Source organism: Atractosteus spatula, chromosome 15 (genome assembly GCF_055471065.1).
Source record: "Atractosteus spatula isolate fAtrSpa1 chromosome 15, fAtrSpa1.hap1, whole genome shotgun sequence".
NCBI classification, from domain to species: domain Eukaryota; kingdom Metazoa; phylum Chordata; class Actinopteri; order Semionotiformes; family Lepisosteidae; genus Atractosteus; species Atractosteus spatula.
In genome coordinates this window covers 14,255,395-14,271,245 of record NC_142720.1, presented here as the reverse complement: position 1 = coordinate 14,271,245, position 15,851 = coordinate 14,255,395, and the positions used below count along the sequence as shown (strand labels likewise).

General features: G+C 35.9%; 1 protein-coding gene across 2 annotated transcripts in view; it reads left to right on the top strand.

Moving 5' to 3' along the window:
• Positions 1 to 15,851, top strand: part of kcnq5a (potassium voltage-gated channel, KQT-like subfamily, member 5a) — a 147,976-nt gene that overhangs the window by 129,005 nt on the left and 3,120 nt on the right. Inside the window, exons 8-14 of one of the 2 annotated variants that reach the window (XM_088934316.1) lie at positions 668 to 762; positions 2,084 to 2,110; positions 6,686 to 6,903; positions 10,803 to 10,911; positions 13,826 to 13,957; positions 14,584 to 14,697; positions 15,688 to 15,814. In XM_088934316.1, coding sequence (XP_088790442.1) covers positions 668 to 762; positions 2,084 to 2,110; positions 6,686 to 6,903; positions 10,803 to 10,911; positions 13,826 to 13,957; positions 14,584 to 14,697; positions 15,688 to 15,814 — 822 coding nt within the window. The remainder of the gene's footprint in view (positions 1 to 667; positions 763 to 2,083; positions 2,111 to 6,685; positions 6,904 to 10,802; positions 10,912 to 13,825; positions 13,958 to 14,583; positions 14,698 to 15,687; positions 15,815 to 15,851) is intronic. The other variant, XM_088934315.1, reaches the window with a different exon arrangement.

Sequence of the window (15,851 nt, the reverse complement as noted above, 5' to 3'; positions counted from 1 at the left end):
GTAGAAAACTACACAAGAAACACAAATAGATACCGTAGCACCATGTGTCATTTCACCCAATGACTCTCAACAAAGCATTATTCCATTCACAGCTTTCATCTTGTGTGCAGAGAGGTAATCAGGACTAGAAGTGGGGAGCAGTAGTGTTTTGTTTTGAACCACTTCATGCTGTCTTGTTTGTCTTCTTCACTGTATTCTCAGTTCTTTTTACATTACACTATGCCCTTTAATTTCTGAGGCAAAGCTAGCGTGACCTATGCCTTTCTTTTGTGATACCATGTGACGCAGAGTGAAATGCGGCCTTTTGGTTGAAACAGCCCCGTTGAGAGCAATGCTTGTAGGACGCTTCTTTTATCTCTTGGACATATCGCTTCACTTGTTGTGGTTCCTCTGTGCCTTTTGTATCTCTCCTCCTATACCAGGCTGCTTGGCGGTTTTACTCCACTGATGCCAGCCGAACATACCTGAATGCCACCTGGCGATACTATGAAAGTGTTCTACCACCACTCAGGCATGTATATGTGCTATGAAAGATGATAAAGCAATGACTCGTATTGGGTTTTACTAATCTGCTTTTCAATTTTTTTGTTTTGTTTTATCCCTGCTCCCTCTGGCCTTGTTTCTTTTTCCTTTTCTTTTTTTTTTGTTTTGTATATCCTGCACGTAGTGTGTATGGCGTAGTTATGCGGCTGATGAGAACTCGGTTTCCATTGCTACCTGGAAGCCTCATTTGAAGGCCTTGCATACCTGCAGCCCTACAAAGTAGGTACAACTATGGCAGCTGGTGTTGTATTTGGTGTCTGTGTTCCTGTAGCTTTTAAATATTTGTTATTTCTGTTTGGTCTGTTCTCTCTCTTTCCAAAGCTCTCATTATTTTTTGCCTTTTTTTTCTTTACTTTGCCTTTTAATAAAAAAGGGTCACAGCCATCAAACAGACCAATATTGTCCAGGCTCCCTTAGATATTTTCTTTTAATAGTGTATACAGGGTTTAGTGGTTAACTTCTAATTACTAGCCCAAGTAATAGTTACAACAAATATTTAGTTCAAAGAAATTAATAGCCGAATATAGCTACAATTTATGGGTTTGTGTTTACCCTACCTCCACCCGAATTAGTGGTTACTGTCAGAATAGCTGCGAACATTATTGGAATATTGACAGCAAATCCACAGAAAGAGAAATTCTCTCCTTTATTCCTATAGAGCACAGGCTGAATTGTTGTACACATTTTTTCACATATACCAAACATACAATTTCGAAAGTAGTTCTCCAGGTCCCCAAAACATTCTACATACAGTATATGGTGAAATACATCCTTATACAGGTAATTTCCATACTAACATAATCTAAAAAGTTTTAGATGTGCCTGATACGATGATGCAAATATTTTGCCTGCAACTGTGAGGTCGCGAAAGCTCCTTTTAATGTTTTCTTTTGCAGCATTTCAGTAAATGCAGATTTTAGTGGAGCCTGGAAATATTGGGTGAGCCATCTGCTGAGAACACATAGATGAAGATACTAATAAATTTACATTTAGATTAATAATCCCTTTTTACCAACAATAACCACAGTCTGCCCCCGAATGCCCAAGATAACAGCCTGCAGTGTTGAAAGAGACAGCATATCATAGGGCGTTTTGTGATATTCTTTCCTGATATAACAAAGAATTCTTGCTTTCACATGAATACAGGCATTTCAGTCTCCAGATATCTAGAATACCAAATCTGCAGGTCCCTGTTATATCTCTCGCTTTTCTAGCACAATCTGACTTGGTATGTATTGTGCATAAAGTGCATGTCTGCTTGGTGTGTGTTGCCAGTTTGTGGTTTGTCTTGCTGAATTGACCATTTTTTCTGAATGACTGTGGTTTCTTCTGTCTGGCCTGCTTTAATGGTATTGTGCCTGGTGGTGTGTTTTTAAAAATATACCTCTGTATGCAGCAGTAGCAGGTGAATATATTGATTTCTTTTCAATATATATATGCATATTCATTTTATATCTTTCTTTAACTGCTGGGTGCTGTTATATTCAATAATTAATGTCTTTAACTTTGTCCCTTTTCTGTTATTTACTAACCTCTGAAGGAAAGACCAGGGGGAGTCTGCTAGCAGGTTTGTTACACTTATCTATATGAAATTATTAGATTTCTGTTCATTTCTATTGCTAAGAAAATTCAAGATATGTTTTTTTGTTAACTGACCATGAGATGATTGAGACTTTCAAGTTGTTTTTAGAATTGGCACACTAAGTAATTGCAGATGTTCGTAAAATACCATTGCATAAAAAATAAAAATGTAGTTCAAGAGATATTTTGATCAAAAATAATTCCTTTGTAACTAAGTTCATTTGCCTGTTTGAGGAATATATATTTATATAAGAAAATTGCATGCCAGAATCAGTATTATGATATTGGATGGGTGAAAACAGAGATTGTATTTAAGATATAACAAATTACAAATCAGTGGAATTTTTTCCTTGAAATATTTTGAGACTTCTAAATCAAAAGTGAAAAAAAAATTGGCAGATGCAACCCTAAATTCTGCTTTTTGTCAAAAAGTATAGCTGACAGTGACTAATGGTTTACTGTGGAATACTCAAATATGTAAAGGCAATAAAGTTAACTAGGTCGACAAAACTCCAAAATATTTAAACAGAAAATTGGCGTCATTTGTAATTATTTGTTCAGCCTTTCGAAGATGATGATTTCCAGTTGGTGGAACTGTTTGATGATGTAGTTTTTCCATTAGGAGTTATTTATATTATTTATTAAATAAGAACCAGTGCTTTCAAGAGGTATTTTTATAATATTTAGATTATTATTAGAATATTAGTATTGTATTGTAAAGATTAGCAGTCAAATTGACTTTTTGGAATGAAACATCGGCCAAAACCCTGGATATTTTACATTAAAATATCTTCTGATTGAGGGATGAGTATGGATATTATTTTATTTAAATGGATTTCTGAAATAATGTATTCATTTAATCGAGTGCACTTGGAATTAAACAACATGGCTAATGCTAATCGTTTTGCAGTTTAATCAGAATAATTTATTAAACAATTTTTACTAATTCAATTCTGACTTACTCTAACTATTTGTATTTAAAACATGACTAACCATTGTGCTGTCAAAGTAAATGGTTAACATTCTTAATTTATCAATTAGATCATAAACTGGAGATTTCTGGGAGGCGTACTAAAATCTAAGATATAGACATTCTGTGCAGCTTTATAATGGTGCCTGGGAGAGAACTCTCACTGGGTTTCAGTAGAAAAATAATAAAATGAAAATGAAATGTTTCTTAGAATTTCTTTAATGATGATTTATGTTACTCAACATAAAAAAATGTACAGTATCAGTGTCGCAAAGCTCGAGTTACACAGGTACCAGGAAATCCTAAAATAACCAGTACTGTAAATTTAAAGCAAGTTTATGAAGCAAATTCTAATTGTTGCCTTCCATGCCCCCTAAAATATAACAATCTTTTTAAGTTCACATTTAGTTGGAGGAGTGCTAAAGGTGATCCCAATCTGATATATTACATTTTATTTCTAAGTGTTGTGGATGTCTAAATACCATGCACTGATTGTCCATCACTTGATTTTGTCTGAAAATGTTAAATTCCAGACGCTGCACACTGGAATGTATATGTGCTGTTAACACTGGATTTACCATTACCCTCATGTACTGTTACTATTTGAAAAAGGAATCCTCTTTTTCTTCTTAGTGAAATGAAAAGTAATAATCTATCTCCCCTCATTCCTAGTAAGGTTCTTAGTAATAAACAGAAGCTCTTCAGGATGTATACGTCACGGAAACCTAGGTACCCAGCATCCCCTCCTAGTCACATGATCTTTGAGAATGCAAACTAACAGCAGGTGCATGGACAATGAAAACTCATTCTAAGTGCCACCCAAATGTTCTTGCCCTTTACCCTTTTTCTAGGGATTTTTTCTTGATTTGGTGGGTCTGACTTGTTGTTTTGTTTTTGACACTGCTTGTCAAAACCCTTTGCTGCTCTTTGACCAATCAAACCAACATGCTCATTTCCCATCTCCCAACAAGCATCAACCTTCAACCTGGTCACTTTGATTCAGAGCAAAAGAAAAAGAATGCAAGCTATCCCTTTGTATGAATTGCTGAATGAATGAAAGGAATTTATGACACTGCAATATTATCACAGTTATTAATTTCCAATGAATTACATTTTAATTGGATTAAAAATTTTACTTTTTCCACAACATTTGGATTACAATACAAAGATGAAATTTATTTATTCACTTCTGCAAATCTTTTTTTGAAGTCCTTGCCTATTTTTCAAACTCTGAATCAAATGTTTGTGTCCAGCATGCTTGGGCCTGGCACTTGATAAGCACTTTTGAGATTATTTCAGTGATGGCTTTAGACGGTCAAAATACACAGTTGTGAGGATTAGAATACTCTCCAAATGTCTTAGCAGAAAACCGTTCTCTTTGCTTGCAGCATGCTACAATTCATTTGTGGGAACAGCAAATAGGCTAGTTCAATAACTTGTACTTGTTATTGCTGTAAAGTAGAATCCCCTTGGATCTGGCCTGTGGAGCCTATGTCCGATTCAGTTCATTAACTAGGAATTGCAGGATTGCATGTCAGCAGCAATGGTATGTGTCTTAGCTAGGCTTCACTGACCCGTGTGTCTTTCTCACCAGAAGTCATATCTCATAGCTTAAGTACTCAAAGAAGCAGTCCATTGTTTCTTTCCTTAAGAATCCTTAGCACATTTGCAAGTCAAACTCAATGCTTTTGAAAAAAAAAACTAATTGTGTTGTACTGCCCATACAAAACAGTGTGCACAGAAAATAAAATATCTGTCAGACCATGTGTCTGACATCAACAAATAAGAACATTTTTTTGTTAAGTAAGACAAGTGAAATGTCTTATATGAATACTGCAACAGCTGTGAAAAAATAATGATCTGTTACCCTCAAGCATCTTGTTAAAAAGTGGTAGTTTTTATCCATGGTAGTTTCTGGCATGGAGAGGAGGATATGGTTGCTACATCACTAATACTACTGCTACTGTATATTTTTGCTTACTGTATTTTGGAACTTTGCATATGTCCATGAATTTAATCCTTGCTAACAAAAACAGTTTCTTGCAAAATATTTGCATTGTAGTATCACTTGTACAATTATAAACACTAATAATGTAGAGTTTAATAATAATGTCAGTTTTGCTATATACGTGAAACACATGTGGATGTCCATTTTTGTGATGAATGAAAACTATTTTTCTCACTGCATTCACAAAATACTAGATAAGTGCTGCTAGTGGTAGATTTGCTGTGGTTTTGTTTGTTTTCTAACACATGATCCCACACAACAAGCATTCAAATACACAAGTAACTTCAAAGTTGACAATTTTTTGTCTTCCTCAGTTTGGTGTAAAATTTAGAAGCCACCAGCGCAAAAGAATAAGTGATGACTGTACAATGCAGGAGCAAATAGGGCTTAAAGTAGGACTTTAAGACCAGTAAGAAAACAACTTTTTCTCCGGCAACATGTATAGTACATGCACCTTGAAACTGGTGTTCTGTTCCAAGTCAGAGTCAGAGTTTATGTCAGTCTTTCTAGTTATACAATTAAGGACAGATCACTTTGGAAACTGCACTCTGGAGGCTCTGGAGGTGTTGATGTCCAAACTGTATATTTTTCTCCATAACTATTTGTCTTCACTGCATTAGCTTATGAAAAATGTGTCTCCTCTGAGCCTCATCTTTTGCTTGCTGCTTGTCTCTGACTTCTGCATGCTTGTCTTGATGCTTACCCCAAGCTTACATGCTGGTTTGCATTCTTGCATCTGCAGATTATAGTTTCATTATTTTTCAAGGGATGCAGCATAACCTGTAGCTGTCATTTTACTTCATTCAGTCAGCCAGAGGCTGACAGACTCTCACGTGGATTTTGTTCTATACTTGTAGCTCCTGTGATGAAGTGAAGAGTTTAATACATTGTGGTGTGCCCATTATAAGGCCAGCAAACAGAGTACATGCTTATTTTAATCCTAACTCGCCATCACAGTCATACTGCTGAAACCCAGGTGGAAGTGTTTTTATATCTTGTTCACCCACCAGTGTTAAGCTGAATGGGGTACATCCAGCAGTCATGTAACATCGTTCTCTTGACTCAGAATGAAGGAAATACAGTTCAGATGGAGCATCTTGCATGCATCAGTAGTCTGCTTTATGCATCCTACATAAGCAAAAAACAGTGCATTGTGTGTTTAATGCAGAGCCCTTATTTTGTTCTACATGTATTTGTGTTAAGTTAATCACGACCTTTACACGAAGGAATTTTCTATTTGTCCTTGGTCTCTTACTATATAGGAGAAAAAAGTCAAAGCAATACTGTATATACATGTATATTAGATATGTCAAAAGTAGTTTAAATTGTATTTTTAAACTATAATACTTGGCACTAAAAATAAATTAAAGCTCACTGAATTGTATGAATAAATTAAAAAAGACTTGCTAGCTACAATCTCTGCTGAAATTCTTCATACCTCTCTTCATTCACTTATTATTACTAATTTCATTACATCGTGTGAATCGGATGTAACTATTTTTTTAATTATGTGATTTGCAACATTTTGACTGCAGGCCCTATTGTGGTTACTAAGTGTTTTTCTCCTTGTATGTCTCTTGCAGCCAGAAATTAAGCTTTAAGGAACGGGTACGAATGGCCAGTCCACGAGGACAGAGCATGAAGTACAGGCAAACTTCTGTTGGGGATCGGCGATCACCTGGCCCTGACATCACCACTGACACCAGTCCAGCCAAGGTGCAGAAGAGCTGGAGTTTCAATGACAGAACAAGGTTTCGCCCATCACTGAGACTCAAGAGCCAGTCCAGGACCACTCCAGATGGTACAAGTCCCTTAGCACTTCCGTTTGTCATCCTGAAGTGGGACAAGGATTGGGGATTCCGGAGACATTTTACATTTGCTTTCATCCTAATAAAACTAACTGACATGCTTTTCTAGGAAAACTATAGAACTGCCTCAATGTGTGTGGCAAAGTTAACCATGATTTGGATTCATGCTTTCTTTTGAGAAAAGAGAAAATTTCTCCATGACTAAATAAAACTACAGACAGAACTCACAGACCATTCCCACACGTAAACAATTTTCCGATAAAATATATAGGATTATAAATATATACTGTAGGAACAGCACAGAGGAATGCTGGTCCATCACTGTGCCTCTGCATGTAGGATATAGATAGCAGCCTTTCGTGTCATGCTTAGAGGAAATGACATTGTCCTAATGAGCCTGTTTTTTAATTTTATTATTGGCAGTAGTGGTTTCTTGTGTGCTTTATCATATTATAACAAACAAGTCATGCTCTGGAGTTATTTGCAAATTGGACAAGAAAAGAACACCTGTCAAAAATGTCACAAGTCAACTAAATGGTTATTTGCATCTTATAGCTCCTGGCTTTATAACGTTTAGAACAGGTCCCCTCAGGGTAGCATTGTTTTGTAGTAGTCAAACACTTATGTCACTATGCCAAAAAAAATAAGCTATTATCTCTAACGAGACAAGGTACGCATTACACAAAAATGGTTTAATCCCTCTACAGCAGGCATTGAGTGTGATGCTATTTTGATTTGACTGATCATTTTTCCTTTTCATTTGGCTTTTGATAAAATTGAGCATTTCCTTGAATGATCAAGGTATTGAAAAACAATAGAATTGAATAATTACATTTTTTTCTGCCACTTAGATGTTTGTTCTCCTTTCTGTATGTCCTAAAGCGCTGACATTTCAATAAATCAACGAATACCTCTTCAAAATTGACTTTGCCCCAGTGCTTGTTTAGAGCACCAATAAATCCTTACATTGAAATGTGTTCCATTGATATTCCTCCACAGTTAATCAGGCGTACTTGATGAAATTGAACAGGATGAATTAAGCTAACATGCATCCTTCTTTTAAGAATTATGGACACAAGAGTTACATTTCTTAAAGTATAAATTGGTCTTCATGCTCTGTCAAATTGTTTTTGTCTTTCATTTTCTTTTTGGTTTTGTAGTTTGATCATTTGCCCTGAAGGATAAATGACAAACAAAGTTGGATGATAACTGGAATAAATTAAACTTTACCACCAACAAAACCACTGTCACAAAAATAAATTCCTCTGTGGAAATTGCTTTAGCACAAGAGAGAAAGTGCTATATGATCATTATATTTTTATTTTTAAGCACAGAATATTTCTATTCTGCATGGCAATAACTGATGCAATTCCTTTAAGTTATTTTCTGTGTATTTTTATGTACTGTATTTCACCCAGGTTACGCGTTTTTCTTTGAAGCTCTGTTAGGAGAATAAATTCAAACAGACATCTTCAGTACATCAGTTAACATTGTATAGTTTCAAGTGTTTTTCTCAACATTTATTTATTCATAACTGAATTCACTGAGTGGCCACAGTGGCTTGGCAGAGAGTGCTTCTTAGTCCTGGGTTCAATTATGGGGAGTGATGCCTTCTCTGCAGTATCCTTGTGTCCACCTGATTTTTCTCTGGATATTCTGATTTCCTTTCACCTGCTGGACGCATGCAGAAAATGTGTGTGTGTGTGTACCCTGCAATGGACTGGGATTCCACATAGGATGTAGTCATGCCATTCCCCTTATGCTTCTAGGACAGGCTTTGGATGAAGTGCACAATATAAATATGATAGCCATGACCCTTACCAGGGTTAAACTGCTTTATGATAATGGATGGACAAATTATCACCATCCCTGGTTTAATGAAAAAATTAGAAATTCAACATAAAGATTAAACAGCTTTTTCACATTTGTTTCCAACCTATTTTAAATAAAATAGGTTTGTATTACTGAACACTGTGATGCGTTTAAGGAAAACTGTTCAACTTCTGTGGCAGGTGTAGTCCAATTAAACATCATTTTACAGGAGAAAAAAATTACCTAGACCATTTATTTCAAATACAGGCAGGAAATGCACAATATGAATATGATGGTGTAACATTTACAGGGAAATGTAAAAGATTCAGCACTTAATTAACTATAGGTTAATAGTGCCTTATGGATACATTTATCGGTTGATATTGCTAATGTCACATTTCCCTTTGGAGTCTTTGATTTTCACAACAGAATCGTTTCACTAAAACTATTAAGGCTGTTTGTACATTGGTGGTTTAATGTGGTGAGTGTTATGTTTTAAAATGAATCCATTTCCAGTACAGAAAAATAGAGCATTCCTGTATACCTAAGATATAATATCAATTCTGTTGCTCATTATTTAAGAATAGACTTCTTATTAAAAGTCTGAGTCTACTACAAAAAAGTTGTGTTTCAAAAACTTCTGCTGTTATCAGCAAGCTTTTTAGAGATAACTTTTGTCCCCTGCAGCATCAAATGTTGCTTTAGGGGTTATAAAGTCTATAAGTAACCTATGAAAATGGCAGCCACAAAACAAGATTTATGTAGTAGTTAAAGCAGACAAGCCTCTAAGGACCCGTTTTCTTTCAAATTGCTTACAGATTTTACCCATGGCAATAAAGCTGTGGAAAATGCTTAACTCTACATCTCAACATGTAACCTCTATCCAATGTGTACCATTATCTACTGCAGCTTTAAAAATTTGTCTTATTCAGTTACTCCTTGTCAGTTGTTAGTAATATAGCAATATTAGCTCTTATTTATCTATTATTCACTCTTTGGTGTCCAAATGCTTAATATACAGGCCTGGTACAGTATGTTCAGTAACACTCTTGCTCTTCATGAATGAGTGGTAAACTAAGTGGTAAGTATTGCAAGTGCCTTTTAACATCTGTTGTGCTACTTTCTTTCCCCAGCCACACACAACCAATTGAACTGTAATATGAATGCAAAGATAGCTCCTTGTTTTGGGGAGATTTGCCATAATATATTTTTCTTTTGCATCCTTACATAGGAGGCACTAGGTGTCCAGACATTGTCAAAGAGCCTTCAAGCTACTTTTAAAGGCAAAGATGACTGCAAATATCATTACGGAAGCAAACTAGGACATATTTTTTTCTTTAGGGCAAATGAGTCACAGATGGAATAATACTTATCAACTGTTCTTCTGCCTTTTAAAGGAGAAATTCATAATGGGACTTATAACACACCAAGTGTCTAGGGGCAAAATTGACAGGTTGTTAGTTTGAAAAGATGTTGTCATGAAGTAGCCTAAGCTGATAAGAACAGTTACAAAAGGCCATTTGGCTACCTACTGTAGCTCCTTTGGTAACTAGTATCTTAGTGATCATAAGACCTTATACAGATGTTTTCTGACAGAAACCAGACAATGGGCTTTGACAGCTTGGCTAGGTAGCTTCTTCCAGACTCCCACAACCCCTAAAAATGTATAAAAAGTACCTCCTGTTCTCAGTTCTATAAATGCCCTTCCCTGTAGATTCCACTTGTCCCTCTGGTTCATGTTTTACTGTTGAGTCTGAAGTGCTGTGGTTTGACTTCATCGGTTCTTTTGAGGAATCTGTATACTTGAATAAGGTTCCTTTCTAGTCTTCTTTATTCAAGACTTTGTTTGTTTTGGAAAAAGCTGAAAGTGAAATAACACGCTTAGAAATGTTTGTTTTTATATATACTGCATATAGAAGCACTTTAGCTAACCTGTCAGAGTCAAACGAGAACCAAGGAGAGATCGAGATAACTGTAGGACTGTGACTTTGTTTTCCCAGAATTGCCTTAACAGTCAGGCAGTGTGTTCAACACCTTCTCAAATGATGTCACTGAGCTAAAATCCCACTTTATCTTCCAGCTGACACCAATCTCGGGACAGATGACGGATTCGATGAGAAAGGGTGTCATTGTGATGTGTCTGTGGAGGATCTCACTCCAGCTCTCAAAACTGTCATTAGAGCTGTCAGGTGAGTGAAAAGGTGGGGGAGACAGGCAGCTGCGTGGTAATACAGATAGCTCATTTGCTTACTGCAACAATTCTTATTTACTTGTCTTTTGCTGTCATTTTGTCACCAAACGTCTGTGGTAACAAATAACACCCCTTCTTTTAACATGGACTATCGAGAGTACAAGACAGAAGACCAGAACTGCAAGAGTAATCTGACAACACATGGACTAGAATCTGGACATCAGAGTAAAATCCTAATGCTGAAAGTTCAGTACAATTTAATGATCAGAAATCTCTACTTAATTTATAAAAAAAAACAGTAAAATTACCCTAGTTTTGTTCAAAGACAGTGAATGGAGATTATCCTGAAATATTTACCTGTAGCCATCCTCAGCCCAGATATCATGAGGTCTTTATGATTAAGTGGCACTCTGAGGTTGCAGAAGACTACTGCATGGATCTTTACAATACAGTAGGTTCAGGAATTGATATAACTTCTTTACCAAAGTGAAAATTTGATAAACCTTCTAATTTACCCAAGATCTCCACAGAGGTCACGAGAAGGAGTTATTTACCCCCAAAAATAATCAATACAGCTAAGAATAACCATGAAAATGCACAAACCTAGACCCCCCTCCTGCATGGAGTTAAACAGGTGGTCAGCTGTTCACTTGGTGCCCATTACTGTACTATGTGTCTTTCCAACAGGTCAGTTCTGTATAGACATCACAGCCGCCTGTCAACAGAGTATGGTAGGGGTCTTGACTCACCCCTTGACAGTGAATAATGTTCATATCTGGTCTACCTAAACCTTCATTTATTGTTGCACATTCCTTTCCCTTCGCGTAAGGGAAGAAGTGTGGTATTGGTGTCTGCTGCACTATCATGCCATTGGTTCTTTGCGTTTATATGAGGTAAAGAAAACAACTCTCACTTCTCGCTTTTATTAGTTGCTAGAATTCCATCATTTAATTAATGTTGCCGAGATGACATTGTTCCTGAACATGAGGCTCAGCTCTCCCTCTGATAAACTGTTGAACACTCTTTATAGTTCTGCTCTACATTCCAGAACATGACACCTGTTTTTGGTCAAGTGCTTTTTTTAAATCAGCTTGGCAGAGAAATGCTTATATTCACACTTTCTGCATGTTTATGAGAACTATTTACTGTTTGCTCCATGTCTGGGTACCTTTCCATTTTCTTAACAAAATAGAGCCTGGCATGAGGCCTCTTTGAAGTTTTTTCTGCCTCAATTTTGCACCTGGTATATTTAAATGGTAACAAGAAATTAGAGCTTTATAATTATTTAAATACCCATTTCATATCAATTTTGACTTTGATAATTTTGATGAGGTTATATTAACCTGTATCAACATGTATTTATAAGCACTTGCTGTATGCACTACTACAAAAACCAGCCATAACGCTCACCACTTTTACTAGTCTATCAGATATTACTTTCTTTCTTACTATCAGATATTAATTTATATCACTAATATATATTATTCTTCAACATCATTATAAGAATCTGTTTTTGTTTACTTTTTATTATCTTGTGCCTTCTAGTGGCTGTAGCATTAATTGCTGCCATACATCACCATATACAGTATGAGAGTTCATTTTTAAAATACAAATTTTTTATTCATACGGAGTAGAGTTTGTATATAATTAAAAATGTTACTCTGTAAGACATGCCGTTAATTCTGGGATATACAGATGTGATTAAAGGTGCATCTGTGTTCATTTCAAATATATTAATATTACAAATTATGAAAGGTTTCCTTTTGATCTGTTTATCTTGTAATACGGTTAACATAATGTACATCATGCTGCGGAAACAGCTCGTAACTAATACATGTTTGCTGTAGTAGTGTATTACACCAAGCAGTAATAATACTGCGCGCAGATGCCTGAAGTTCCCACAGAGAACAGCGATCAGTTGTTTCGGAAAGATCTGCGGCCAACTTGCTGCAGTCGGGCATGTCTCTCATTACGCTGCGAAACCCAGACCTTTCCGTTCTGAATTCCCCAAACTACACATACCAAAGGTATCGACTTCCTAAAAATAACAACATAAGTATAAGCTCTGGGGCTACAATGTGTAGGGAAAGTGTGTGTGATCTTGGAGTATCACATCTTCAAAAAGCATTTCTAAAGAGGAAATTGCTAGGACACAATTTTAGAGAGTATGATATTTGCCTGGTCAGAATGTTAGGTTCAAGTGATGTTTGCATCCACAACTGGTGTGTACTCGTTTCTGTGTTTGAAAAGGGATACGGAAGCAAACGTATAATATTTTTATTTTGTGTTTCTTATTTATTTTTGGTAATAATTGCCAAATTGACGGAAAGGTACTGCATACTTATGGTGGTTATTTTCTTTCTTATAAACCATCCTTTTAATTAAAAAAAAAGTAATAAATATTATCTCTAATTTCTCAATAAAAACTGACAAGTTGAAGTTTCGTAAAACTTATTGTGAAACTTTTTTTTCTTTGAGCATTCAAGATATAACATAATATACTTGCATTTGTCGTTCAAAAATAAAGAAATAATGCAAGGCTTAAATATTATAGGATATAAATGTTTTTATAAGGTGGCAGGAGAATGAAACTGCGATGCCAATCCTAGACACTAGAGGGCTATAAACGCTCGGTACTCTCTAGCTAAAGAGACTATCAAGAGTTCATCGTCATCTAGTGGATAAGGTTGGCATCGCAATTCATTCTTTTAATGCCTTGCCTCAAAGTCCAGAACATACAAAATGTTCAATTTTCTTTTACAGCAGCTATAGTTGTTTAGTACAAATGTCACAGATAGAGAAAAGGTGGCGTTGACTTTCGTGTGCTACAATCTTGATTTCTCTTTTTGGAATTCTTTGGCTGTTGTCAGCATTGACATTTTCATCTACATAGTTTCTATATTCCTTGACAGAATTATGAAGTTTCATGTGGCAAAGAGAAAATTCAAGGAGACTTTGCGACCATATGATGTAAAAGATGTAATTGAACAGTATTCAGCTGGTCATCTGGATATGCTGTGTAGAATCAAGAGCCTCCAGACGCGGTGAGTGGCACTACTTGATTTTCTCATCTTCGGCTGTTAAATTGCGACTGTCTGACACATAACAAATATGGTTTAAAGCAGTGAAAACATCCCTAGTTCTGGACAACCAAAGATTTCTATTAGATGATATCTTTAAATCACCAAAGGCAGTAGTGACTTTAAATAACTGGTTTTGTTTTGTAAGTTAGAGGCCACGTGATTTAAAACTGGAGACTCTGTGTCACCAGACAGCTTAAGATAGACAGACCTTTCCTGAAGATTCATAGAGCAGATATTTCTATTTTTTAAGACTTTATCATGAATAACAAAAATCATTTTCAACTGATAAGGGTCCGAATTTGATACTTAATAATTTGTTTCTTTATTTCAGTTTTTTATTGCATCTTTGTTTTATTGGTTTTGGCATGAAATAACTAAATTACTATTCAGGATGAAAATGACTTTTTACTTGTCTACCACTGTTATAACAGCCTCGTTGAGGTATGCCTAACAAATGAAGATATATACTTGTCAGAGGTAAACTACATTACTCATGGCTTCTTATTTCTTCTCCTAATAACCTAAATGGATACTCTAATGTACCTATGTTTTTTTTATTCCTGTTTAATTTACCCTCTTTTGCACAGGTTGGACACCATTGTAGGTCCACAGCAGCAACTGGCCACCAAAGTCAAGACCTTTTCTTCCCCCTCTCTGCACTTATATTACAGTCAACATGGCAAAAAGCAGTCCACACCAGGGTTAGGCACCTTACTGTGAAACTGCAGTGTTAAACTGGGGATGTTAGAGCAGGGGTTCCTAGTACCTGCCCTGGGGATGCCCACGCCTGCTGATTCTCATTTCTAGCCAAACTCATTACTTAATTGAACAATTGGGCTAAAACAAATTGCTTGATTAGAACCTTTGCTAGTTATTTTCTGCTTAAAACAGTTAAAATGGTCCAGCATGGTTAAGAACTGAAAATATTTCAAGAGTAAAAATTAATCTTATTATTAATATTGTGGTATAATAAAAGATTCAGTGAATCCACAGCTGGAAGAACAAAACAGCAGGTGTGTGAAACACAAGGAACAGAACTGGGAACCCCTGTTTTAGAAAAACATACTTTCAGATTTTCTTTTATCAGGGAGTCAAAATCTTTTTTCCTTGTGATTTCTGCATCAAATAATAATTTCCTGCATGTATCATATAGCAACTGTGTCACATCCCAGCATATACAGTATAAATCACTTTTAAACTGTGTGTACCTGAAGTATCTGAACAGAAATAGTCAATAACATAAGGCTGCAAACCTTAAACAAAACACAAGGGTTTTGACTTCATAATTTTTCTCAGTAGCTTAGCAGATGTTTCCTAAGAAAAAGGGCATTGTGTGCCTTATTAAAACCTTGCTTTTATGCCAAGCAAATCTGACAGTGGCTAATTATCAAATTAAACCATAGCATATTACACAAAATAGTTCTTTTATCTTCAATAACAATTTAGTGGAGTGTATTAGGATATATCTTTTTGAAGAAAATTCCAGTACTCCAGATTTAGTTCCTAGATGCTTGCCTTCTTGGGATCATTTGTTTTATAAAACTAATTACTAGATTTAAGATGCTTACTGCTTTTGTTGTCCTTTGCGTATTTGCCAGATTTTTGCGCATCCTGTGGTGGTGGGTGCTTTGAATAAGCTATTCTTGAGAAGAACCTTTTCACCCCCTTAATTTCTGCCGTCTTTGTTGCAGAGTTGACCAAATTCTAGGAAAAGGACAAATACCAGCTGATAAGAAAACTAAAGAGAAAGTTCTCCCAGAGAGTGAAGCTAATGAAGACCTCAGCATGCTGGGACGAGTGTGTAAAGTGGAAAAACAGGTAAGATGGCCAATTTTTGCACAGCCAAGCTACTTCA